We start from the raw sequence: 27,947 nt of genomic DNA, 5'->3' as shown, positions 1-27,947 counted from the left end.
GCTTACCATTGATCTTTTTCAACAGCTGATTAGCATCAAAGTCATCATGGTCTGCATTCTCCTGAGGAATGCCAACTTTGCTGTTGAAATAACTGGAGAAGGCACTTGAAGTCCCAGAGGAAGTCTGCTCTCCCTTCCTTGCAGGCACAGCAGGTGGCTGCCGCAGTTGGAAGTCCTTAAACATTTCTTTCACTTCTTTGACTTCTTTATCACCAAGTGGGTCCAAGGCAGTGAAGGCATCACTGGAGATGTCCTTTGGAGGGCCAGTTCTGGGAGGTGGTTGAGGAGGAGCGACCAGAAGAGAGGAGAGCATAGAAGGGGACTGGGTAGACACAGCAGAAGCTGGAAAAATATTGCTCTGGAAAGGGTTCCCCAAAGGGCTTGTTGAGGACCAAGTATTGGGTGCCACAGATGCTGATGGGCCCCAAACAACAGGGGCTGGAGGAGAAGTTGAGGCTGCAAAGGATGAAGGCTGGCTCCAACCTGGAACAGCTGGGCTTGTGGTGAAAACTACTGGCTGACTGAATCCTGAAGGCTGACCACTCATCATGGCTCCTGGGACCACTGAAGTGGACTGATTGAAGACTAAAGATGTTGGGTTCCATGGGCCTGCCTGAGGGGGGCTAACTGGTATACCACCTAAAGAAAGCAGGAGAAAGGACTCATCAGGACACAAGCTTGAAGAGGATTCTTGAGTTTCAGAAAGCACAAATCTGGGTGGGGGTGGGAGGGGCATTTACCAGGCATTTACATGGCAAACACCTTCCTTAAGCCTTAAGGCTGACATGGAAAAAAGGTCCAGAGAGATTAAATCACTCTAAAGATTAACTAGCTAACACAGAATAGCTGGCATTCAAATGTTGGTTGCATTTTGAAGCCCTTTCTTTCTACCACAGATTTTTAAACTATTCTCATTAGAAGGATAATGCACTCCATAAGGACCTAGTCATGAAAAAATGAGTACTTATCACAATGATCCATTTCAAACAGCCAGGACAGAGCCTGTTGATAGCATGAATGCATTTGTTGAGTGAATACATTTACATAAGCAAACCATACTGATTACGAAGTAGTTAATTAAGATAATCCATTGGGTATTCTGAGTCATTGATTTGATCTTTTCATTTGGCAGCCGGCTCCTGTCTGGAGTCTTATGGAAAGCAGCTATCACGCGTGTATACGCGGCCTCAACATGCTTGCATCCTGAAGAAACCATTTCAGTTTCCTTGCTTTTAAATGCTGCCAAGGTTGACACAGCTATATAAAAGGATGATAAAATGTGGTTGATGCCAAGATAGTTTTAGACTTTTACACATATAAATGGAGGAAAGGCTGGTTATCCTGGGAGTGCTGTTTCAAATAAAAGTGCTTCCTGCCATGTGTCACTCACTAAACCTTGCCAGAAGTCAGAGCACAATACTCAGAAGAGGCAGGGAGGGAGAGAAGACAACATGAAGCAACCCCCCCCCCCAAGACCCTAAGAACACAAAAAACCAAAACCTTCTGAGGTAGCTCATTGCCTTTGTCCGGGCGTCTAATCTTTGTGGGGGAATGGCTCCCTCTCTGCGTCTTCGCCATGTTGATGAAGACTTGATGAAATCACTAAAATACAGGTCTCTCCAAAGTTTTCCCCCTCTTCTTGAGAAGCTCATTCCCTACAGCTTGGTCTCATACATAGGACATTGTCTCTCCTGCCTCTTCCCAAGTATATGCCACCACAAACAAAAATACCTAAATTCAGCCTCGTAGCTATTCATGAATGATGCTCTGCTCTCAAAATCTGCTTGCTTTGAGCTTTAGAGTAAGAGCATTCTTAAGTTATGAAAGCTTTCTAACTGAACTAAGAAAAGGCCTCCAAACTTCTAACCTGAGTTAGGAATGTTTTGTTTCCAGAGTGAGAAATATTTTGAAAGTGACGTTCAGGGGCTCATGTAGCAAGATATTCTATCTTAAATTTTCTTAGTATTGAAGATTGATGTTACTTGACTCAACTGTATCATCGTGAAGCCTATTCATCTGGCCATGAAACTGTCCGGTGGGCTCAGAGACAGTGGTAGGTTTCAGAAAAGGTCATCTTACTAAATGAACATGCTTGTTTTTGAGGTTAGGGAACTGGGTACAAGAATACTGATTATTAAAATTGGGAAGCTCACGGTCTGTGACAACAGAGAGTAAAACTCAGGCTTACCAGCTCCAAATCCAGTGCCTTATTCTCCTGTTCTGCCTCCTTGGTATCAAGGGATAAGACTATTTTTTTTAAATGGAAATTAATTCGAATACTTATTTTGTAGTTACAGAAATCAGACTTGATTTACACCAAAGAGCATACACACTCTTTTCACAACTAATCAGGGGAAAGGTCCTCTCACATTCTATCGTATGGGGTTCTAAAAGTGGGTTGGGTTTGAGCAAAGTGATTGCTAGCACCTTAAAACAAATTTATTTAAATTTTGTTAACCAAAGCCAGAGTCACTCACTGATAATTTATGCCAACTGGATGTGCAAATTGGGTAGAATTTTATCTTTTTTCATGTTGGATGACTTGCTTTCCCTTAGGAAAATGTAAGGCTTTAGTCATTGATGGTATTAGAGGAAGTGGTGGTAGTTAAAGAGAAAAATATTATATCTGCCAGGAATTAAAGGCTTTCTCAGTATATGCTTATGCCAGCCTTCATTCCCATCTGATGGATTTCATGTGTTGTGTTTCCAAGATATTTTAGGCTCTGCTGGAGAAAGTAGAGGCAAGGGGTAAGGCAAAAGAAAGTGTGGGTGTAAGAAGTTAATTTGATTACCTTCTGATGCTAGATTAAAACACAGGGTAGCTAGTCGAAGCTGAAGTCTCAGCTTTCTACAATACCCTCTCCCCACCCCCAGTTCTCCAGAAGAGAGAGTCCCCCAGCTGGGTCTAGCGGAAGCCAGACCTACAACCTTCCATGGTTTGGCTGAGGATCCCGGCTAGTGGACAGCGGCTATACTGTAGAGCTCAGTTTGAGTCCCATGTCCAAACTTGGAAGGATCATCAGTATTCTGCAGTTGTATACCCCAAGGCCTCAACAGGGGCACCTAGCCAAAAAGCTTCACTTCGTCTGAATAAATTAACAGTTATAGGGTCCAGCTGTATTTTCGAGCTGACTTGTTAAATATTGGCTGTAAAAATTCTTTGGGGCATTGATATTAGACTGTCAAGCTCTGGGATGCGATCTAGTTGCAGGTATGCATGCAAGCTCTCAACCCTTCTGCAAGGAAAAGCACCCACCAGCTCTACTTGGGGGGCAGGAAAAGGAGCGATGCAAAAAAAGGGGAAGCCCGCAAGAGACATGAAGTGTTTAGGGAGAGTCTTGATGGTGTAAATGCAAGCAGAGACCTGGAACAAGTTGGCTTCTCACACCCGCATTGATTTCAGCCACTCAGCGGTTGGGTAACAACCCCCTCTTGTCGCCATACTCCAGATATGTTTAAACAGATTTAATATGACAAAATGAAAATATTTTCCTTTGCAGGAAAGCAGCAGGGGAAACAAAGAATAGGGTCCTGATGATTTACTCCACAAGGGACAGAGAAAACCAAGAGCCCTGGTCAAATTTTACAAAATGGGGGAAGAGAGTCCCTCTTCATCCATAGCTCCCCCAACCCACTCCCAAAACAGAGTCTGTTGGGAGTTTGTAGAGGTGCCAAGAAGCAGAAAAATAAAGAGAATCCCCAGCAGGACAGCAAAGACTGCTGTCGGGATTTCTGAAGACTGTACCATGGAGACAGAGGGGAACTGGAGGCTGCGGGCAAACAAGAGTAAGGCTAGTCCTCAGCCAAGTGGCCTTCCCCAGTGTCCTGCTATGGAGTGGCTCCGTGGCTCACGTGAGCTCGGCACATTTATGAATGAGCACCGGCACATCATGGGCATCTGGTAAATCCCATCTCTTCCCTCATCTCTGTGTTCTTTTTGACTTCAGGTCTCTAGCATTTGTCTTCTAACTCTATTAAGATGCTCAGATAGCCAAAATATTGGCAAGGAGCAGCTAAGGCTTAAGTATCCAGAGACCAATCAGGATACATGCCTGTCTCCTACCCATCATATGCCTAGGAACAGAGCTGGGCTGAGAACATAAGACTTGCATTGTATGACTTATACTTGCTTTGGACTTAACTTATCTCCCCCTCGGGAGATACCCTTGGACAGGATACCCTATCCAAGAAGCAGATCAATTTACTAGGAGATGGGACTTTGAGCTAGTAATGGCAAATTACATAGCAGACCTGCGTGTCACCAATTTCTCCAATACAGATGATAGACAAGACTCTCTTAGCTCTGCCTCATTTCTCCAATGAAGCTGGTCTGAGCATCAGAATCCCTTCCAGTTGTCGTCCATAAGCCATTGCCAGTTGGCTTGGGTAAGTGCAATAATGAAAATGGTTTTCTTTCCACATGCCAACTTCAGGAGCCAAATTTCAGTTGCAAGTCAAGAGTACCAAAGGAGGGTGGGGTCTACGGAAGTAAAAGTGGGAGAAAGGCTCCCTGGGATACTCTGATCTTCTGTCCCTGGAACCTCTATGGATATGAAGTGCCTTCCTCTTGCACATTATGACCTTGTAAGTGAAAGCAACAGAGGCAAATCTGACTCGATCTCTAAGCACCTACCTAGACCTGCAAGGGGTCCCACTGGGGCAGAAGCATTTGTTTTGAAGAGATCCAGAGGGTTGGTCTGTAGGGTTGCAGATGGTCCTGTAGGTGATGTCTGGCCCGGAGGTTCTGAGACGGGAGGGGTAAAGATGTCTGATGCAAGCAAGTCTTTTGCTGGAGACTGATAGGGCAGAGAGGGAGACACAAGAGTTACTCAGTAATAGTGAAAGACAGCTTTATTTTGTCTCCTATTCTGTACCTCAAATTTGAGAACCACGAAAAGAAAAATTTATTCCTCTTACTAATAAACTACTACAAAAAGGCAAAGCTCCCCTCTCCCCCCCCCAAAAAAGACAGATCCCTGCAATGGACAGAATATCGGGTCTTGGTAACTGAAGTAAAGAGCTCTCAAGGTGAAATCTATTTTACTCATTTACACACTTGTACCAGTCTAGTCTCCTTGACAGCTAAAAGCTTGAAGCTGGGAACGAAAGGACAACTATAAATAAATAAGTAACCTACATATTTTTGATTATTCTACTGGGTTTAAATCAGTCTGCCTAAAGATGATACTTTAGTCTAATTATTAGGCCAGCCTGCCTATCCTAATGACATTTTTAAAAAGATATTCACAGAAACCACATTTTAAATTGCTTTTGAATGAAGTGGTACTAGTAAATATTTAAGTGTCTTTTAAAGCAATCAATCATTCAGTCAGCATTGAACAGAAGAGGCAAACTCAAGAATTTTCCACCACCACCTTGGATATTTATGCAATAGGAGGGGTGTGTGGGGCGTGTGTTAGTGTGGGGAAGGTACACAAGGCATCACAAAGAACCCTTGCCCTCCCCTTCCAGAACATGACGATCGAACTTACCAGAGGTACAGAAGCATAGCAGCATTAAAAATGGAAAAACTTGTGTTTAGTTAATAATAAGTGACAAGACATGCAAACGGAAAGCAGGGTGTGAACACACTGCTGAGTGAGAAGCTTAGAAAGGGCAGCAATCAGAGGAAGGTATTCCTGGAGAAAATGTGCCTTATCCCACCTTCTATTTCACAGCCACACAGGAAACTATAAGAGCAGCAGGAAAGAGAGCTTGCATCACACCACCCTTTGGTACCGAACATGCATTCTGCCAATGGATATGTGGAGAAGACAATTCACCTTAGCAGTCCTTCTGCCTCTTCCTGGTTTGGTACTTTGTGGAGGTGGGATAATGGCTATGGAGTCATGTGGTGAGGACTGGACAGAGCTTTCCAAGTCCTGCTTTACGCCATTCAGTACGGACAGTCCTTTGGGAGGGCTTCCCACAAAAGGGTTCGGGGAGGATTTGATATGGAAGCCGTTCTGTTCTCTTTCAGATACCCCATTTTGAGTTCTCACCGTTGGCTGTGTTTGCGTACTTGAAAAGGGCCATGGGCCTGCCTGAGCTTCCTGTTTGCCAGTCCGGTTAGAGATTTGGTCAAACTGTTGACCAAAGTAATCAACATCCCCATTCAGGGGCCCGTTACTCAGTGGAGTAGACAAGCTACTCAAATTCTCTTTCTTCTGATCTGAAGATTTGAGAGAATCAAACGAAGAGGGTGTCGATTGGTCTGGCTGTGCAAAAGGATCGTCACGGAAAGGATCAGGATTAGGGGTGGGAAAGAAGTTGAGATTGGCAGAAAAGGCATTTTCAGGCAAGAAAGATGCCTGAGGCTTTGGTCGAGGAAGAGAGCAGGAGGTAATGCCATTTGTTAAGAATGGATTTTCTCTTAAAGAATTCTGATTGGTGTCGATTTCAGAGTTTAGATCCACTAACAGGATATCTTTGCTTTCCTATCACATTTGGGAAGAAAAAAAAAAAGAGAAAAGAAAGTGTTAGTCCATGTTGAGACTTCACATAAGAAAGCTCACAAGATCATCAGGATCGGCACAATGCCCATTAAAGCTCGGTCTTGACCGGCCCGGTGACCATTACCTCCTCCCATCACCTCCCTGAGCGCCTTTCTTTACTAGCCGTGGAATAGGTCCTCCGTGTGTCTCCCCTACCCATTGACCCTTTATTTAGATCTCAACTTTGTTGGCGCTTCGTTAAAGTGAAACTGTACTGTCTGCTCGAGTCATGTGTCTGCTCACCCTTGCAGACTGGCTGCGTTCACAATCCTCCTTGTTCCCATTCTTGCCTTTGCAAATCTTAAAGGGAATCTATTGCTAGTCACTCTAAGCAATTATCTAAGCATATTGAGCTTGAATGTAAGAAAAGACCTCAGAAGCCTAACCCAGCCTCCCACCTGAGGCATGGTCCCCTCTATTGTACCCTCAGAGTCATCTCTCTAAATTTATAGTTCTGGTTGTGACAAAGTTTAAGGTCAGCTATATTTCCCTATAATTGGTCTTTCCTCTAAGGGGCAAAAACAGATTTCCCACCGTATCACATGGCCTGTCAGATATGCCCCTTTAAATATTTAAGGATCTTTTTAAAGGTCAAGTTGGATCTCTCATTCCCATCATTCTAGTCTCCTCTGGACACATCCTTCTGTCTGTGTCCTTCTAGAAAGAAGAAAGTGATACTTTAAATTCTGATACACTCTAACCACATTAGCCACTCGTATTTGTGCATTTTTTCATAATACAGCTTAGAGTTGCCTGTGTCATGACAGTAATCTCATCTATTTGGTGGATAAATTCAACTAATCTTTAATTTATCTTTAATTTATGTACAATGTAATCTTTAATTCACGTATAAGGTAGAGATGTGGGTTTAGAGTTAATTTGAAAAACATATCAAATACTTCACTGTACACAGTCTATTCCCTCCCTATCTTAATTATTTGCATTCTCCGTTGTTAGATAAGCTATCCCTCTCAACAGAAAATCAGCAAATTTGAAAAATCTGACATGTCTTTGTTCAGGTCAGTGACATAACGAATTTGGGCTCGCCCTGGGATAGGGCTGTCAAACTGACGCACCCTCCTTCTGCCCGACTTCGATCCATTAACTGCTCCCGTCTGCAGCCACAGAAGAATATAAGCAAAGATGCCCAGCTGAGATGGAAGGTAGAGGTCTAGCGTTACCCCGGGCAGCTTATTCAATAGTTTTGATCATTGGGACAAAAACCACCTCAAGGGAATAAGAAATTCTCAAACTAGTAAGTAAAAAGAGGGCCCAAATGGACCTCCTTGGCTTTAAAAGAACAAATTTTTTGAACGTTTAGGTCTTAAATCAGGCCTAATTGGTAGTCTATGTTTGGCTTCCTTTACTGTTAGGTATTAAAATACAATTCTTTAAAAAGTCAGTTTTTCTCTTTATAACCAGAATTTGTCAGAAGAAAGAGCTTATAATTTAAAAAATTTTTTTTTAATCAAAGAAATGGATTGGAAGATCTCTTAACATAGGGATCTTTAACAATCAAAAGATAGGACAAAATGTATTACAAAAGCTTGTGATTTCAATATTTATTCATTTATGATGAGCCACCTCTGGGTTAGAACAGTTGGGTGTTCACAGCTGGTGGAGTTCTCCTTCTCAAATACTTCAGAAGAAGTTCTTAGGACACCAAACAGGAGCCACAATGTTAGACTTCTGAATAGTCGCCCTATAAGTAAAATGTATAAGGCTCTCCTCAGGTTGGGTTTGTTGTTAATCCAGGATTAAGAGTCTAATTCATAGACTACGACGGGATGATGTGAGACTCCTCATCCGCCCACTAGGTCAGAACTTCATTAAAATTCTCTGTTGGATTGTCAAACACTGTGTCTGCTCCGCCATCATCTGAGCACTGGGGAGAGAAGCATCGATAACATGAAAGTGAAACGCAGTCCCGGCTCATAAGGAGCTCCGGGAAGAGGAGGAAGCGGGCAGCCACAGAGGTGTCTGCGCCAAGGTGAGCTCTTGTATCCTGAGTTCCACAGCCTAGCTTTCTCCAGGAAGCTGATCTCTCCCAACCATTCCAGCCTGAGGAATCCCTGGCCCTCCCTGCTCAAGCTTTCAGTGGCTTCCTGCTCTCCCCTTGTGTTTAAGTAGCCAGCCTTTCAAAATGACCTACAATAGGACCCAGTTTATTTTTAGCCTAACTACTCTCTATGTTCCTACCCACTTCAAAGATCCAACTCAAGTTCAGATTCTTTACAAAGCCTTTTCCCATTGCTCTTTCTACTTCAGCGTCACCTGTGCCCACCCATGGCCTCTTATGTATGCATGACACCGTGCTTTGTGCCCTGATCCCATCCCTGTCCCAGACTTAACCTCCTTCACGCCTTATGTTCTTCTCATAATAACTGTGCTTTCAAATGGTCATCTTAAAAGTCTGAGAACATGTCTTTTTGGTTTTTTTCTTTCCTTCTTTTCCTTTTGAGTGGCAGTATGGGAGAATATTATTCAGTTATTTTCTAATAAAAATTATGTTCTAAGGGATACCACTTAGTTTGTAACATGAGTTTTCTTTGAAACACATAAAACTGTTCTGTCTGAATGCTGGGGGAGGGGCAGATGGGTCAGGGAACCAGTAATAAAGTCCAGGTAATTTAGATTTCTTCCTCCCTTCATCTCTTCCAGAGCAACTGCTCTAAGTGTGTGAATATTTTTAAACATTCTGCTTTTATCAAGTAGAGATAAATCTGTTTTGTGACCTATGAATATGGAGTCAATATGCAAGAACACACGGGCAAAATCCAACAAGCACATAATTAGTGCCATTAGCATTCTCTTACTTATCAGATACCATCTACTTTGACGGTATTAATTACTTGAATTTATAGTTAGTTTAAAACTCACTTTTATTTCTATAAGCCCAAAATTCTTAGAATGCATTAAGTCTAATATAACTAAGACTCGGGATTACTCATGTTGTTTTCATTTCCTCTTTCAGAACTTTCTAGAAGTCTACAGAAGAAGATTAAACAGTTGGTGCTTCCTTGCCTATCCCACCGGAATTCTATTTCATAGCTTGGGTGCTTTGATCTCTTTCAAGATCCGTGTTTGAATGTCAGTTACACGTGGAAAGTAGATCATTCAAAGATCAGTTCACTTTGGGAAGGGGCTACTATAGAGGAGAAGACAAAGTTGTCTAGGAATCAAAAGGACCTCAGGGCTAGGATAGACATTTCAGGATCATCTAATCTTGTCTCTCAAAAAGTGTTTCCTTAGGATGGTAACAAACATTATGAAGAATAAAAGGTTCCACAGACAAGTGAGTCAGGACCCACCGCTGAAAAGAACATTAAGCAGGCTTCTTCTCTATTGTAGGCTTTTTAGGGCCTCTGAAATGCTGTTATGCATCCTGAATCTCATAGGATCGGGGACAGAGAAGAGAGCATGCAGCCCCTGCCCCTTCCCATCTCACGGGCCTGAGCATCTCATGTGAAAGTTCATAGACTGCTTTCTCTGCAATACTCTGGCAAGGTAGACTTACCCTGTCCTTTATCTGCTGCCACTTTCATTCCTATGACCTTCTTGGTCATGTAGACTTGCTTGATAATTCCCTGATATAAGAGACTCCTAGACAGACATTCCTCTCATTATTCTAGACTGATGCTCTTTTTGTCTGGTTATTGCTTTCTCATCTTTTATGGTCAAGTCCAGAAACTCATTTATTCCAAGGCATTACAGGAACCTCTAAACTAGACAAATACCATGCAATTAACATTAATTAATAGGTCTTGTGATTAGTTTTAATGCTGGTCTCCCTGCTTGATAGTAAACTCCATGATGTCATTGACATTGTACTTTTCACTTCTGTGCCCTGCAAATGGCAGGTACTCAAGAAACTGTTAAAAAAATAATAGTTAAAAGAAGTCATTGAAAATTACATGGGTAGTTTAACTTGAGCCTATTTTGGAAGGTCTGAGACTTGTGCTTAAGCCCTGAATCTGGACCTCTTTCTTGGGTGAATGAATTTTTTTCTGAATCACCATTTCCTTACTTATAAAGGAAAATACTGCTCCATTCTCACAGAGCTGTTATGGATCAATCAATATTTAGAAGACTTGATACACTATAGTGTCCTTTGAAGAATGAACAACTTTTTACAACAAGGACAGTCCTTGGTTAAACATAACTGAGCATCTTATTTGTTTTAAGTCTTACTTCATACCAAGCTTATGCTGTTAAGTCACAATAGAAAAAATAGAAAAATACTGAAGAGGCCGTGTGGTTTTATAATTAATCATCTAGCAAACACTTCCTTCGAGTGGGGCTCATGCCAAGGAAAATTATTCAGGTCCCTTTCTGATCCTAAGTAATACCAAGAAGGACTGCACTGCTCAGCTCTAAACTCCAAGCAAAATTAATATATCTGAATTAGTGCTGATAGGTTCCCATGGTAACTTTAGATGCAAATCCGTCTAGTAGCCAGTTATACTTTATGTGGAAAAATCAGCAGTTACCTTCCAAGTTTCAACAAGATGCTCAAGATTTCTGGTTAATTGCCAATTTGAGTTATAGATGTCACTTTCATTACATTGCAAATTTAAAAACAGGCACTTACTGTTGGACTATTTAGGTCAGGAGGTGTAGACATGTCCCCAAACAAATCCATCTGGTCAACACCCTTAAAAAAGTATTTGGATTAGATTCAGATGTGTCTACTAAAAAATATTACTTTGTATATTGTTGTAATTGTTTCCTAAACTAAGATTTAAGAAAATCGTTGTCATAATTTGATTTTCATTTAACTAATACAGATTTAGTATTAGACTATTTAGGCCTGGAAGCTCAGACATGTCCCCAAACAAATCCATCTAGTCCACACTCTGAAAAAAAATTTGTGGATTAGATTCAGGTGTGTTTACTAAAAAGATTACTTTGTATCTTGACATCAATGTTATATTACTGTTTAGGGAAATAGTTGTCATAATTGGACTTCCATACAGATTCAATGCAGATTTGGTATTGGCAACATGTATAGGAAGTAAACCCATGTTCAGTTAAATAAGAGTCATAAAAAATCACATACATACCAATTTCAGTTTGTTAGCTTGGTCATCAAGGGTCAATAGGGTCTCATTCCCATTCTGAAAAGATGGCAAATGTTTAAGGGTTTAGTTGGTGAGTTTTCTTATAAAACGTAATTTCCTAGTGTATTGGCTTGCTAAGCAATTATGATTTTGGCACTGATAATTCAACTATACATCTTCTATGGCCAGAGGGATCATGAACACAGTCATAAGCTAGGAGGGGAGCATGCCCGGACCCGTAGCAAACAAGGACTTCTACACATCACGTGTGCAATTCATGAGAAGTAAAGATGCAGTTTTACCTCTACTGCTTTGTTGGCTTCCTCCATCTAAAAAGAAAGACACAAGTTCAGTGATCTCAGTAACTACAGTTAAAGGGAGTTAAATATCTATCTATCTATCTATCTATCTATCTATCTATCTATATCATCTATCTATCATCTATCTATCTATTATCTCTCTATCTATCATCTATCTATCTATCTATCTATCTATCTATCTATCATCTATCTATCTATCTTTATATATACCTATGAGTACATGAGCACAAGGCAAGAGAGAGTCTTGCATATTATTTTGGCCCTATAGTCCCCTGCCCTTTTCATATCAATACCAGATTTGAATACACTTTCTGAGCTTAAACTTGCTCATCCTTTGTAGTCTTTGGAAACAATGTGAAGCTTGTGGGGAGAGAAGACAAGAGACAGGGACTGAAAATCAGACATGTCTAACTGTAACATCCACCCATTGCTCTACTGGGAAGAACGGATGATATATTTCTAAACTTTCTATAATTGAAAGAGACACAAAGAAGCCAACTCTCCAGATGGGCCATATGTTTGTATAATGTTCAAACATGGTCCTGAATAGTCTCAAGTTTAATAGAGTCAATATTGGGCAGTACTTGCCTTTTTCTTTTCTTCTTCCTTTTTCTTTACATTATAGATAACTTGAAAGAGGTCTTTAAGATCAATGACTAATGGCTCAGCCTGAAGCAAGAAAAAGCATCTTTATGAGTATTTTAATATTATTATTTTCTTCTCTTTGTCTCCCATCAGTTCTGATTAGTACTGTTTTCCTCCTTTCTCTTAAAGCTCCTTACCATCCTCCCCTGATTTATGGGGGATCACCGCCTTTCCCAATCCCCACTACCAGATACATAAAGGGCAGCAGAGTAAATAAGTATTTAACAAAACAAGAAGGACCATGATAATTTTCCAAGTCCCTTCAAGATTTAGGGGAATAATTCACTATTGTTCTAAAATCACCATTGACCTAAGTTCCCCTCCAGGGATACCTCAAGGCTTGAAGCTTACCTGTTGCCCTGTTTTTATGGCAAAAAACTGATGCTGGCCTTCTCCTCCACACACATAGCCAAATGCCCGGTTGTCTGTCACATCACGGGCAATGAAAGAAATCTTATTTACTGGATGTTCATGCTCTATTACCTGAAAAAGAAACATAAAAAATGATTTATTAATAAAGCTAGAATCTATATGGTAGCACAATGAAGCATCAGACACCTAGGCATATATGAAAAGGCCAAAACATTTAAAGGAAGAAATTTTTGCTTCTGGTTTAAGGTTAGAGCTACATTTATCCTGGCTAGTAAGGGCTCCAAAAGGAACAAAGAGTAGAAAACAGAAGTGTGAAAAACACGTCTTAAAATATTGATAATTGTCTTCATCCCAAAGATGTGAGGCCACAAAGCAAGAAAGGATTGAGGATCAGGAGACCAAGAATTTCTAAAGCAAAGATGGGATATTTCACTGCTAAACCACCCAAGTGGGTCGACTTTCCCAACTAAAAGTCAAACTCAGGTGAATAGCATAACTAAACTAGAACAGTGATCACAAGGATCCTTTGACAATGGCTCTGGGTGGCCAGAAAACCATCCTAAGTACTATCAGAACAATTATCCACAGAATATTCTGGAAGTTACCAAATGCTGGCATCCAGTATTTTGCATGTTCACATCAGTATCGAGGAGTTACATGGGGCAAGGGATTTCTTGGTTTAGTAGTGCCTTCTCCTCTGTTCCCCCGCTCCCCCTTCTCTTGATCCTTTCAAGCACATGGCAGGGCTCAACTCTTCAGGGATATTTGTAGGTGGTCATAATGCATCTTGGTTTTTGTTTCCAAATCCCTAACACCACTGGAAAATGTATATTGGGTATCTTTGAAGATTTGGGGAACAAGAGAATGCTTGAAGGAAACTTGCCACCATTCTCCTGATGGGCTTGGGAAAATAAGACTTGAGAGATGATGGAGAATGGAAATAGCAGTGCACGAGGACCAGCAGGGTGAGTGACAGGTGTCAGGGTTCCAGGGCTCTGTATGTGACCAGTGGGTTTTGCATGATAGATAATGGCCATCTCTAGGAAAGGATGGATAATAATTGGAGGTCTCCCCAATTACCTTGAGACTGTATTTGACAGCAATGAAAATGAGCTACAAACGACATTTTAAGTAAATGAATCTTATGATGTTGAGTAGAGAAAATAAAGTCCCAGAGAACCTGAAGTATAATCTGATCGTCTTTTGATAAGGTTACAAGAAAATAAACAAAATAAGTAAGACTGTTCCTATGCAATAGAATAACAGCAACCACCCAAAAATGAGCAAGGTTATATCTGTGGGGTGAAGAGGAAGGGAAAAGAGAGAAGGAAGAAAAGCGCGTCACAGGTAATATTCTAGCTTCAGGTTAGCCATTACGTTTGGTAAATATATTAAATATATTTACCAAATAAATATATTAAATATATTAAATTGTAGTAAATATATTAAAATGAGACCCAGGCATAGATCAATGACAGCATCAGAAACCAGGGGTTAGGGTTAATCTAGTTCTGTGTACCTGGGGTCCAAAAAAATACTGACGTGATATTTATAGCACATCCGTGTTTATAGACGGGAGGTTCACATCTATTACAGAAAATGAATTTCAAAATAAAGTATTTTGACTCCTCACCTCCTACCCTATTGTTTTCTCTCTGTTACTTTTGGAGAAGTAATATATACTATTTTTTTTCTTATAGACTTTTGAAAAGGAAAACAGGGAGCTGAGATTTATGTCAAATTGTTTGTTAGACTCAGGTGGTCAAAAGGTGTCAGTGAAAGTGAATTCTTACCCCAGTTTTCTCATCAATTATTTTTATTCCAGAAAGGGAAATGTTGACCCAGATCCTTTGTTTGTGTTGTCCCTGAGACCGACCAGCTGCCGCCATTCCCTGATGAGATTGGGAAAACAAAAAAAATCCAGTTAAAACTACCCTATGATGCTTTTGATACTAAAACTTTTAAAAGACAGCTTTATTTTCAGCTTGGTTTACCATCTACAAAAGGATTAGGCACCTTTCATAATAGATGGGAGGAGTGAAATAAAAGACATTGATCCAGGACATCATGAGTTAGCTATGTGAACTTGGACAAGTCATTCTAATTCTGTTGGGCTCAGAATAGTCATTGGTAAAGACAAGAAGACTGGATCAGATCTTCAAAGATGATCCTTCTAGGTCTGGTCTTTTTCAACAATTTTTATTTATTTAATTAGTTTCACATAACAACAGTACTAGAATTTAAAAATTAAAAACAAACAAACAAACAAACAAAAACCAAAGGGCTAACACGAAAGAGCTATAGGTTCCAAATAGAGACCTGAATTTTACCTGAATACTTCCAGGATCTAAAACTTGATGTGTCCAAAGGAAAAAGCATCTATAGCCCTGCACTACATGATTAAGGCAGGTCTCTAGAACAGCATTCACAATATGAAAACAAACTCAAGACTCCTCAGAAAATGGGGCATCACTGGATCAATTATGGGATTAGAAGTGTTTTTCTTTCAAGTAATTGAGATATAGGTAACCATAAACTTCTAATATAATTCCCGCTGTTGGATATTTGCTTGAGATAGAGACTAAGGATGCTTTCCCCTTTTACCTTTAGTTTCATCATAGAATCTTGGCTCATTTTATCCCCTCTTGCATCGGGCACATCATCGATGCCAATTAGTTTGGCCTTGTATTTTACACCATCACCTTTGAATCTGGCCAAAAGATACTCATCCGTCTTTTCAGAGCCTGAGGGGAAAAAAAAGAAATATAGGATAAAATTTATAAATGTCTTTAAATATCATCCCCAGGTATGACAAAATATGTTCTAGAATCTCTAAATCTGAGTAGTATACCTATTGGTTATATTACAATTACTCAAATATGCAATATTCTATCTTTATTCTTACTCCTCTGAGTAAAATTGTATTCTGTAGGGGCGCCTGGGTGGCACAGAGGTTAAGCGTCTGCCTTTGGCTCAGGGCGTGATCCCAGCGTTATGGGATCGAGCCCCACATCAGGCTCCTCCACTATGAGCCTGCTTCTTCCTCTCCCACTCCCCCTGCTTGTGTTCCCTCTCTCGCTGGCTGTCTCTATCCTGTGGAATAAATAAATAAAATCTTTAAAAAAATTGTATTCTGTAATACTGTATATTGTGTTGGGGTGGAGAGAAAATTAACTCTGCAAAATGGACTGAATTATAGGAAACGTATGGGACTGTGTGAGGTGCTATTTGGGGATATTCTTCATCCTAAATTAAAAAATATTTTTAAAAGAAAATAAGAAGGATAATGCTCTTTTTTAATGAAAGAAAAATAAGCTACTGCACTATTTACTAACATTTTGAACTGCCAAGAAGGCAGAAGAAAATTATGAATAAATTCCTTTGAAAATCATTAAGATCCTTATCTCATCTTCATAATTTCTTTTGCTCTTCTTAAAGAGACTGCAGTCGTCTCATTCCATAGCTAAAGAAGAAGAGTAAAAGGCAGGCAAGCCACGGCATCTTCTCAAGCTATGAATGATTAAGGACTCTGGCAATTTCTAGTGGTACTTCAGGTCAAGAGAACAGGGTCTAATAAAATAAAGATCTCGGTTTCTGAAAAAGAGCTACTTCAGTAAAGCAAAGTGGTAAAGAGGTTACTGAAAGATAGTCATCTAATAATTGATAGTTTGATAATTTATCAACTAAACAAGCTACTATGAATGCTTGCCAGCAGGATCCAGTTGGTGCAATCACAGGATTCAGAGACACATCTTATTATAAGTGGACTGGACGAATCTCCGCCAAAGGCCAACTTTCCTGCTGAGGAGAACTTGAGAGTAGGCTGAGGTGGAAACGAGGCAAGAGCCAACTCTTACTTCGTTCACCTCAAACCTCACATGTCTTCAGAGGTAAGCAACACTCGCTCCCCTCAATGGCCTCAAGAGGATTTCTCCATACCTTTCTTTTTTTCCTTCTTTGATGGTGCTTTTGGTGCAGCCTGTTGGTCAGGCTGACCGTTCGTTGTGCTCGTCTCTACTTCGTTAGACATGGCAGGAAGGCAGACAGCAAACTCCAGCACCAGCAGACACGGAGTGACACCAGACGATCCCTGAAGTCTCAAATGAACATAACCTACTACAGACACCTGTGGGCAGAGTTTAGAGGCATAATGAGATCGTGACACAGCCAACCCAGACTGTATGCTACTCGGCTTGCAACTCATGGTTTGCGAGTATGTATCTTCAGACTCATGTTTGGTTTTTCTCCCCTGTCAGACTGAACTCTGAAGAAGAGCAGGTAGGACTGTTGCCTTTGTAGTTTCCAAAATGGAAAGAGGGTGTTTATTGGGTTTTTCTTTAAGAATTGACATCTCATAACATTGAATGATTATCTACGCAAGTAGTTTGTATTGGAATTTTGGCATAAAAATCTAGTATTAAAGGCAGGGATCAAAACATGTCACACATACAAAAATAAGAATTCACAGCCAAGTATGAATATATTGGATGCTGAGTCTGAGATGATTGCAATTGGCATCTGAAATTGGACATTATAAATTCTGCTTCAAAAACCATTTAGTTGTAAAGGCAGTGTCAAGAATAGAGTTAAAAATGTTATCTTATTCCTATTGATAAATATATATATTTTTTACATGTTGTGATTCTGCGTACGATTTCCAGGGCTTTCCTAGCACTATACTTTAGAGGACAACCATTTTTGACATTAACACTTACATGTATCAGGGGAAGAGTGAACTTATGGGATGTCTGTCGTGCAATGCATTGAGTGGAAATACTTGTATGCTATCATTTAGCATTATTAACCTCAAGACAGCTGTGGCATGTGTTCTCGTAAGACTCCCTTTGTATCATGGCAGGTAAAAGAGAAAAAATTAGAGTCATTGTAAGCACACAGAAAAGACTCTTTCCCCTCCCAGAAGTCAAAGTTTCTACACAGCTTCTGAGAGAGTGTTAACTTTCTACATGGACTGAAGACCAGAGGGAAGCAGCCATTCACAGTTTTGTTAGGACCTGTTAGGACCACCCATGGACTGGTATAGTCCTCCCACCCCAAAAAGCTCTCTTAATTCTGTTTTTAAAACACCCCTTTATATGAGCTTTTTATTTTTATTTTTTTTTAAGATTTTATATATTTATTTGAGAGAGAGAGGAGAGAGAGCACATGTTGGGGGGGAGGGGCAGAGGCAGAGGGAGAAGCAGGATCCTCGCTCAGCAGGGAGCCTGATGTGGGGCTCAGATCCCAGGACTCTGAGATCATGATCTGAGTCAAGGCAGATGCGTAACACACTGAGCCACCCAGGTGCCCTATTGGAGCTTTTTAAATTCAAGGACCCAGTCCGCCACATGGAAATATATGTAATTATCTAGATACTAAAGGGTAAAAAGTAAGTCTTACATTTTTTTGCTTCTCAGTCAGCATAAATTGCACTTCCCTGGCTTCGTAAATGTTAACACATTTTCCTCAAGATGCACACTTCATCTCCCCCCCATGAGGCTTTAAATGGTCTTTAGAGTCTTAATAGTCTTGAAAAACACATATATACAGAAATCTGTGTATGATTAATGTTATCTGAATTATTTAATTTGGAGATTTCGTAGTTAATTGTGCTCAAAGACACCTGACTGGTAGGCAGCCAGGCAGACGGTCTCCTCACAGGTGCAAGTCTTATGTAGCAGGGAACTCCAAGCCCTATTTACTCAAGATTTAGTTGGGGCAGGTACTGGTAGGCTTTTATGTGTATTAACTACAAAAAATTCAGAGTAACCTCATGAGTATTATGAAATAGTAGTATTTCACTTTTTCAGAGGGAAAGCCAAGGCACAGGGGTTTTAAATTATACAGCTGCTAAGTGGTAAAACCTGGGTCTAACCCAGGCTGTCTGGCCCCAAGCCAGAGTTCCTCACATGTTACACTCACGGGTCTCCTTTGAGAAGCCCCATACTAGCTATAGAGATGCTCTATTACACAAGTAGTGGCCCCTAAAAAGATACGTCCAAAATCCTAACCCCAAACCTTTGGATGTGGCCTTATTTGGGAAATAGGTATTTGTAACTGTCATTAAGGATCTTCAGTTGGGATCATCCTGGATTTGGGAGGGCCCTAAATCCCATAACAGATGTCCTTATAAAAGAAAGGCAAAGGGAAATTTGGGACAAAAAGCCACGCAGAGGAGAAGGTAATGCGAATACGGAGGTGAAGACTGGATTGACATATCTACAGACCAAGAATGCCAAGGATTGCCAATGTCCACCAGAAGCTGGGAAAGAAGCACAGAACGGGTTCTTCCTCAGAGCTTCCAGAAGGAACAAACCCTGTTGACATCTTGATTTTGGGCTTCTGACCTCAAGACTGAGAGAATAAGTTTCTGTGGTTTTAAGTCGACTAGTTTTCGGTGATTTGTTATGGCGGGCCTAGGACACTAATGCCACACCTCTATTTTGTATGCCTTGATTGATTTCCGTGGTTCCCAAGATTTGTTTCCTGGTGACATGATAAATCTCCTAGTCATATCCACACTCTTCCAATTTCAGGAAGCTAATAATTATTTTCTTAATTTCGGAGACTTTGTTACAATTCTAGAGGATATTTGCCCATGTTAACAATAGGAGGTGAGACTAAGCTCTGACCTAAGGCGATACAAGGACATGCATCCTCCTGCGTCCGCACCTTTTCCCCATTGGGCCCTCTCCTTTAGAAGCTGCTTAGATCTCATCTCAGAAATAAGGAAAACACTTCCCTGTAACCCTCTAATCATCATCTCATGATCCTTTCATGATTAAACATTTGAACTTGATAGTCTTCTACCCTCTACTTTTTCATATTCCCTTCCTCTCAAAGGACTTGCTCATCTCAACTCTCTTCTCAGAAACTCAACTACAGCTGCTGATGGGTGTCCTGACCAAATCCAATTACTTTACTGTTCAGTCTCTGGGGGATACTTGACTGCATGCATCAGACACCTACCCCCTTTCGTGAGCCTTTTCCCTCCCTTCCTTTTGCTCCCATAATAACCATGATGCTCCTGTCCATGGCTTGTGCTTTCTGTATTGGAATGATCTGGATTCTTTTTTTTTAAATGAAGTTCTTCTAAATTTTAGAATAACATTGAAGCTTTCCTGCTTGGTCTTGTGGTGGTTCCCCTTACATCTAGGACAAAGATTCAGACGTTTTTTGTTTTGTATGTGAGACTTTTTTTTTTTTTTAAGATTTTATTTATTTATTTGACAGAGATAGAGACAGCCAGCGAGAGAGGGAACACAAGCAGGGGGAGTGGGAGAGGAAGAAGCAGGCTCCTAGCAGAGGAGCCCGATGTGGGGCTCGATCCCATAACGCCGGGATCACGCCCTGAGCCGAAGGCAGACGCTTAGCCGCTGTGCCACCCAGGAGCCCCTGTATGCGAGACATTTGTATAGCAACCCAAGTTTCTCATTTCTTTCGAGCATTATTTGCTTTTTGGCTCTTTCCAAACTCCCCTCTCCCCAACATCCAGCTCATCCCACTTACCGATTTCCCCTGGAGAGCATAGGTAAGACCTCTTCCAGAAGCCTGCCCCTCCTACCCTCCAGTTCAGCTTGAAAATAATCTAGGTAAGGGAGTTTACTGACCATCCTTGGAGCCTAATATTGCATTTTTCTGCTGGATGCTCTTTCTGACAAGAAAATATTTTAGGTCATTAAATTTGGTAAATTTTATTCTAAAGTGAGAATATTTCAAAGGAATTTGAGAAATACCACAAAACATTTTGAGGGGCTTGGGAGTGGGAATGGTGATATGTGAAGTCATAAAAGTGATACAAGACACAGCAACCTCACAGCTCAAGACCAGGTCTCCAATCTAGTGTCGGCAGACGGGGCCAAGATGGGAGGGTTCTAAAGTGAACAAGGTTTTACAGCGAAAACTTCTCTTTTCAGACACTTAAGTACAACTGTTCACACCACTGGAATTGTGTTAAAGGTATTTGGTATCCTTTAATTATATCCTTCCACTGTTTCGGAATGAGCAGTTATAAGGGGCCAGGAAAAAAAAATTATTAGAGAGAAAAATGTTTCTTTAGCATAAATTCCCGGAAGAAAAGGTATACGTATATCAGGTTGCAATAACCGAAGGTAGGTCTGCGGTGCGGGTCACGCCATTTAAAATGTATCCATGTTCCCTGAAGTGATCAGAGAGCAGACTCTGCCCCAAAGCCCCAAGACTCAGAGATAAACTCCTTTATAAAGAAATGGTAAATAGGTTCTTTGAAAGAGTTCGGTAAAAGCATCCTTTCAGTATCCCATATACCAGACAGATAAACATTTATCTTTCTCCCAAGGTTAAAAGGGCAAATCCCCCATCACAGATTCCAAATGTCCAAGCTACCATCTGACATATAGTAGATGGAGAAAGTCCTGCTTCTAGACTCAGGTCCCTCTGTAGAGAATAATCAACTTAAGGATGGAAAAACTCAAATGCATAGTTCTTCTGACAATGTTACAGAATTGTCCATTGTTCTCATAAAACCTTCAGCAGGTTTTATAATGACTTGTTTTTGGAATGGGTTTGGGCCTGGAAAAGGGACCTGAGGGCCAAAAGGTGCCCTACTATTTTCTTTGGTTACTTTCCCAAATTAGGGGCATTGTTTAAAAAAATTATCTAGAGTGCATTAATCTCTGTGTTCTGTTTTAAAGCTCTAGTAACGTAAAGGTTTTAGTAACAGGGAAGAAGCAGATGTAGGACATCCAGAAAGCCTACAGTGTTCTTATTCCTCGGGTTTAGTCACAGAAACTCTTCTGACCAAGGAGCACAAAATTAATCAGGAAACACACGCAAGGCGGATTATCATAAAGCCAGGATTACAAATGAAAGCTAAAAAACATATACAGAGGGTCACGTGAACAGCTTCACATCTAACCCTAGCTGGTTCCCTTTCCTAGGGGAGGGCTGTTCCCTTTGTTAGAAACTCGAAGACAGGAGGCTAAGAAGGCACAGCTGGAAAGAGAGGAGCATCTAAAGCTATTGTAGATTCTTGACTCCTTCTTAAGGCCTAATTATAGGACAGCAAGTTGTGAAAGAAACTTTGCTAAGTCAAGAAAATTAGCTCCCATTTGAGCAAAGATACATAACTTGGATTCTGGACTTAACACAAACCTCCCTGAAAGAATGCGGGAACTTCCCTTTTCCATGGTGCAAGAATCAGATGACTAGAAGAGATTTTGGAGTTTGCAACATCTTTTTGCAGTTTCTGAGAAGGTTCTGAGAAATGTATACCAGAAGACTACTTGAGTCATCTTATGACAAGTATATCCCTTGCACAAGGAAAAAACAGCAACAAACCAAAAAACTGCTGGATTGTTTAGCCCTTAAAGTGATTCATGCAAGATATCTAGTATCTAGAACCCTGGAACGTACCCATGTAGGGATGAATTTGTGTAGGGAGAAGTTTGGTCAGCACCTCCTTATTCTTGCTGGCACCATTTCCTTCAGTAAGATTGTGTGGGTATCAACAATGATAGGATTTAATGATTCCAGGGTTCTCGGCAATATCCTGACACAAGTATCCCCCTCTCTCCCAAGCAACCTTCCTACCCTAATTATACACAGCAGAGAGAAATCTGCTTGGTCAGTCTCAAAATGCTGGTAAAAGGAATAACTTTAGGACTTACTTAATGGTAGCTCCATTCCACAAATGGTAGAGATTCTGTTTTTACTTTTAAGGAGGAGGGGACAAACATTTTACCTACCAAGCACTTGAAACATTTATCCTGACAGCTCTGGGAAGTAAAATGGGTCTATTTTATAAGTAAGTTCATGGACTCGTAAGACAAAATCAAATCAATCACTAATAAGTTGTTAGGCTTAAAATTGAACATGATCTGTGTTCCCTTGTCTCCTATAGATGCTGATGGCTCTTATCTTCTTGAAAAAAATCACATTGATTTTAACCTGTATTTTCTAAGCTGCTTTTAAAGTCATCATCCCACTGACTTGAACGTACCAGTTAACTTTTCAGAAAGAGTCCCATAAAATGGACACAGGAGAGTTAAGAAGAGTTAAGAACAAAGCAACATAAAGATCTTTGCTAGAATGTCCAGTACTTTGTACTTATCAGAAAACATGCTCCTTTGTCCTTTGGAACTTTATGCCTGTCTCCGCTGGGGTACAACTTTAGGACATGTGAAATATTAACCTCTAAGGCAGATCTCGGGGTCCAAGAGGGCAGCAAGCTGCCTTCGCCATTATTTCCCAAGTAACCTTTCGAGAATAAGGGATGTTGCCAGAAATGATACAGCAAAGTTAAGCTGTTTCTGACACTTGATGTAAAACCTTTCTCCTTAAAACTGCTCAGAATCCTATGCTTTTAGGGAAGGCTTACTCTACTCCATGAAGGCCCGGTGCAATAGACAGGAAGATTGTTGCAGCCTTTTAACTGGGGGAAATGAGACAATGTGAATGCACCCTCAAAAGGAGTCCTTAGGAGAGTTTCTTGTAAGTGCTGACGCTGCCGTGGGGGCCTCAGGGACAAGACATGCCTGAGTCAAGGAGGTACACACAAGTTATGCTTTGACAGAGAGCATTTTCCATTGCATTGAACCCACAGAAAGCATGCTGTTGGACCTGGAGGACTGAACCGAGAAGCTTTTCCCGGTCTTTGGAACCAAGTCAGACCAAGAGTGCCCCAAACAGTGAATTTTAGGTAGAGGTAGGACAGTAGAGCTGCTAAAGGCTGAGGCTTGGTGGGCGGGTGTGTGTGTGTGTGTGTGTGTGTGTGTCTTACACACTTTTGCCATTTTCTAGCTCTGCAGCTCGGGGCAACTTCTCTAATATTCACATGTGTAAAATGTGAATAAAGTTTTCAGAGTCATTACCAGAAGCCTCAGCGCCTCCTGCATAGAAAGAGCTCACTGGAAGGTAGTTGTGCTGAAATCCAAACTGTGTCTCACGTGCTGTGTCCGGTGTAGTCTTGTGTGGCATCCAACATGGCTTTTCCACAGCGACTGTTTAAACAATTTCAGAACAACGAGGACCAACAATAAACAGCTAGCAAACACAGAGACAAGGATGGAGTGCTTTAACCGGGAAGGCCCAGGTGAAAAAGTGAGCGTGTTTGCCTGGGGTAGAGCCCCTCCTGTTCAACTCCGGTTTCTGAATCTACTCCAAGCCACCCAGAGACGCTGAGTCAAATCCAAGACTACACCATTACCATGGGCGGTTTAGAGGGTCTACCTCAGATAACCTCGGGAATTTTTACTGGAGAGCTCCTAAAAAGATGTCCATGCCACACCCAGGTCGGTTAGATCCAAATCTCTGGGGGAAGAGACACAAACACCAATATATTTGAAAGATTCCCAGGTAATTCTAATGTACTGACAAGTCTGAGTTCCAACCACCCACTTTCATGACCCTTTGTCCCCTTAAAGAAATATCAAGTGGTTAGACTTTGAGCTGGAAGAAACCCAGGGAATAATCGGTCACACCATTTCATTACTAAAGATTAGAAACTGAGGGCAAGAAAGAATGTACAACTTGCCTATCATTAAACGGCTGGTTGGGATGGAGCTGGTGTCCAGAGCTTCACACGGACTCTACTGTCCTATTCCTAGAGATTATATGCATAACTTTTTTAAAACTATTTTTAAGAAGACAGTGCTAAACCCATTACATACAGACTGAACCAAGAATACGTTCCATTTAGTAGATACAGCAAGCACAGAACAGGAAGATAGCCTAGCAGAATTTCATTTCATAGATGTTTTCTGAACCAAAACAGAAAAAGGACTTTATGTGGTCTAATCACGCATTGTCACTGGATTCTTTTTTACCTAGGTAGCTCGGGTCCTGTTTGGTCAAACTGGCTTATTAATGTTGATTTGGCTGCTTGGAAGAAAGTATTTGGCTAGGTTTGAGCTGCAGCTCACAGATCAAAGAATTCAAATTCATTTTAGTACATTCTCTACTATTCAGTGTGTGGCCTTTTCATTTTTTTTTTTTTTAAAGCATGACAGGAAGTTTGATTTCTTGGGTTGGCGACTTTGAATATTTTTGACTCATTATGACCTCTCTTAATTTTTGTACCCACCACACCCATTTTGTTTTTAAAGTGAGTTTTTATTAGGAATATCTCCTACTAGAGCCTAAAAAATAGCCATCATTATAAATAGTGTTTAGGAGACTTTAAGCTTTAAAAAGGAGCTTAATGCTCTCCAGATGAGGGCCCATTCTCTAAACTGGACAGTGCAAGCAGTTCACTAGGAATGTCTGAAATTGTTCACAAATTGAACTGAAGTATTAAGTTTATGCTCGATTTTACAATCATATTATTCAGTTGTTTCAGTGCAATGACTGGTTAGAGTACTTAACTCCCTAGAGTTAGAAAAAGAAGAAAGTGTAAACTCATAGTCAAAGTATGCTCTTGCCTCTTGGGATAGCTGGGTATAAGTTAGCACGCTTGCATGATCAAAGACATGCATAGAGAACTGAGTCTAGAACCACTCACTCAGACTCTAAGAAAGACTATAACGTTGGACTATCCCTGTGGTCTTTTGACCACGTGGAATTCTCGGCTTGGAGTTGGGTTAACTGACGTTAGAGTGTATACCCATCTCAACTGTAACATCCCGTCAATCATTCCACCTCAGTTCTTGAGCACCACCCAGCTTAGACCGAACACAGCAGGAAAACTAGAATCTGACTTTATCCTTTAACTCACTTCTACAAAGGGAAGGAAGTTGATATTGAAACTTTGGAGGCTTGAAAATCATGTTTCTGTCATTGCCGTACGTTGCTGGCATTGGATCATTTGGGTTATGCTCTACCATGGTACCCCTGACACCAGTGACCATCTGGACATGGCTCAACTAGCTATGGTACATGTGCTCTGTCTATCTCAAGTGAGTTGGGCAGGGCAATGCAGCAGACACAACCTGACGTGGAAAAGAGAATGGAGGCTTTCTGGTCTGGTGAATAGTGTGCTTCAGCCCTACTTATCAGATCTCTGCATCTGGGGGTTCCTGGGCCCTGATCCCCCTAACAATGTGGTATTTGTTTCCTTATCTGCTCTTGTCTCATTTGTACTTATACCTCAGGAGCCACATGGAGGAGTGAGACTGGCAAGGTAGTGACTGCGTCCTTGAGTCAAGTTCATAATATTAAGTACCATCTTGAAACACCTTATTAGCTGTTGGTTTCTCTATTAGAGAGCTCTCAGAGTCACCTATGGAAGAAGCCATGAGTGATTCCCATTAATTCTGAGGAAAGGCTAAATATGGCTTTTTGTGGGGTGGACGGGCCATACACCTTGGGCTTTAGGCTCAAAGGTAGCTGCTGGCAATATGGTGGGTAAATTTGCATAGCAAGCCAAGACATTTTTGGGAAATGGTCAAGAGACCAAAGTCAACATGGGGCAGCTGTGTGTGTTTTGGGGGGTAGGGATGAAGGGAAGACTCTTTGTGGCTGAGGAATGGGTATTCAGTAAGCAATCTACTCTAAAGACCTGGGCTGAAACATCAGGGTTCCCACCTAACCCAGCCAAGAAATGCTTCCACACTTTGGGCAACCTCATTAGTACAGTGGTACATGTGAGCAGGCTGAAAGAGCTGTGTGACCAGAGGGACTGTGGAGACGTGACAGAATTCTGCCAGGCACTCCTCCCCTTATGCTGAGACACTACTGCAGGGTCAGTGATGGCAGCATCTGCTTCTGTCACCAAGTGCTTGCTTCAGGGGAGAAAACCCGGCATGTAGCCTGCACCAAGGTGCTGTCATAAGGCGGGGGACACCATGCTGTAAAGACAGTGACAGAAAAGGGGCCCTTGCGGAGTTTTCTATTTCTAGTTATGAAGTGACCGTAACCAGAAAGTATGCTGAAAAATCACGTGGAAGGAATAAGATTTTTAAAATCTGAAGTGTTGCTAGATAACTGGAATGGGCAAATGGAATAAATCAGTTTTAAAATCTGAATTTAGAAGAACTCTATTGTGTACTATTAAATGGTAAAGTAGGATACTATATTTCAGTCTGCTTTCCTCTCATCCTAAACCAAGGGAAGGGGGTATTCTAAAGAATGAACAATTTATATGAACAATTTTAGGGTTTTAAATGTAAAAAAAAAAAAAACCACCACTGCTAACATGGAAGCCTCTAGAAATTTTTTATTGCAGGGCCTTTGGGGCAGTGATTTGAGGAGAAGCATTATGGAACTGGTACAAAAACACAGTAAACATATGACTTTTACTTTGAATTTGGCATTTAAATGTATAACGGATATTACCTTGCAGGAAAAAAGTAGTCCAAAAGCTAATGAACCGAGTGAGGGAAAAGGACTGTCATTGTACCATTTGATTCCTAGGCCAATACACTGACACTATTCAGACCTTTTTCTTTTCTTATCTTTTTTAAAAGACTTTATTTATTTTCTTGAGAGAGAGTGAGAGAGAGAGTGAGAGTGAGAGAGAGAGCACAGAGGGAAAGGGAGAAGCAGACTCCCCGGTGAGCAGGGAGCCTGATTCCGGGCTAACATCCCAGGATGTCCAGATCATGACCTGAGCCGAAGGCAGATGCTTAACCGACTGAGCCGCCCAGGCGCTCCTATTCATAACTTTTTCAACAGTCTTCCCTCACATATATGTATATCTAACCAAACTGACCAGCAAGTATTTCATTTTTTTCATGTCTATTCTTCTCAAGTTAGGTTAGCTAGCAAAACAAGCTCCTCTTTCTAGCCGCAAGCCAGTTTTAAAATAAATCATAGAAATGAATCTTAGTTGGTGTCCTAAAACACACGACATCACGTTGTGCTTTCTGGTTCCCATATGAAATAATCCTGAATTAAGTCAAAATGGGTGTACAGCCTATCTAGCATGTGGATTTCAGGATACAATAATTTTTTCCTTTGAGCCCTTCACCTATGATACTTGTACTATAAATCCTAATTGTTAAACACAGTCCACTTTCTACTGTAGTGACGTTACAACAGTCGTCTTGAAAGTCTGCGTGGATGTTCGCAGAGCTAAAGAAAGCATGTTATTTAGAACCATCTGTATTTTAAACATAAGTAAGAATGAAGTGCCACGTACTCCA

General features: G+C 41.0%; 1 protein-coding gene across 4 annotated transcripts in view; it reads right to left on the bottom strand.

Annotated features, from left to right (window-relative positions):
- Positions 1 to 27,947, bottom strand: part of DAB2 (DAB adaptor protein 2) — a 50,161-nt gene that overhangs the window by 4,920 nt on the left and 17,294 nt on the right. The window contains exons 1-12 of one of the 4 annotated variants that reach the window (XM_008692610.2): positions 23,739 to 23,851; positions 16,831 to 17,017; positions 15,496 to 15,635; positions 14,685 to 14,783; positions 12,871 to 13,002; positions 12,463 to 12,543; positions 11,857 to 11,883; positions 11,558 to 11,611; positions 11,086 to 11,148; positions 5,784 to 6,437; positions 4,634 to 4,796; positions 7 to 639 (exon numbers count right to left, since the gene is read on the bottom strand). In XM_008692610.2, coding sequence (XP_008690832.2) covers positions 7 to 639; positions 4,634 to 4,796; positions 5,784 to 6,437; positions 11,086 to 11,148; positions 11,558 to 11,611; positions 11,857 to 11,883; positions 12,463 to 12,543; positions 12,871 to 13,002; positions 14,685 to 14,783; positions 15,496 to 15,635; positions 16,831 to 17,017; positions 23,739 to 23,762 — 2,257 coding nt within the window. In that variant the 5' untranslated portion in view covers positions 23,763 to 23,851. Of the gene's footprint in view, positions 1 to 6; positions 640 to 4,633; positions 4,797 to 5,783; positions 6,438 to 11,085; positions 11,149 to 11,557; positions 11,612 to 11,856; positions 11,884 to 12,462; positions 12,544 to 12,870; positions 13,003 to 14,684; positions 14,784 to 15,495; positions 15,636 to 16,830; positions 17,018 to 23,738; positions 23,852 to 27,947 lie in introns of those variants that run through there. The other 3 variants (XM_008692609.2, XM_040630484.1, XM_040630483.1) reach the window with 3 other exon arrangements.

This window comes from Ursus maritimus, unplaced genomic scaffold (genome assembly GCF_017311325.1).
Source record: "Ursus maritimus isolate PB19 unplaced genomic scaffold, ASM1731132v1 scaffold_15, whole genome shotgun sequence".
NCBI lineage: Eukaryota > Metazoa > Chordata > Mammalia > Carnivora > Ursidae > Ursus > Ursus maritimus.
This window is presented reverse-complemented; position numbering and strand designations above follow the sequence as displayed.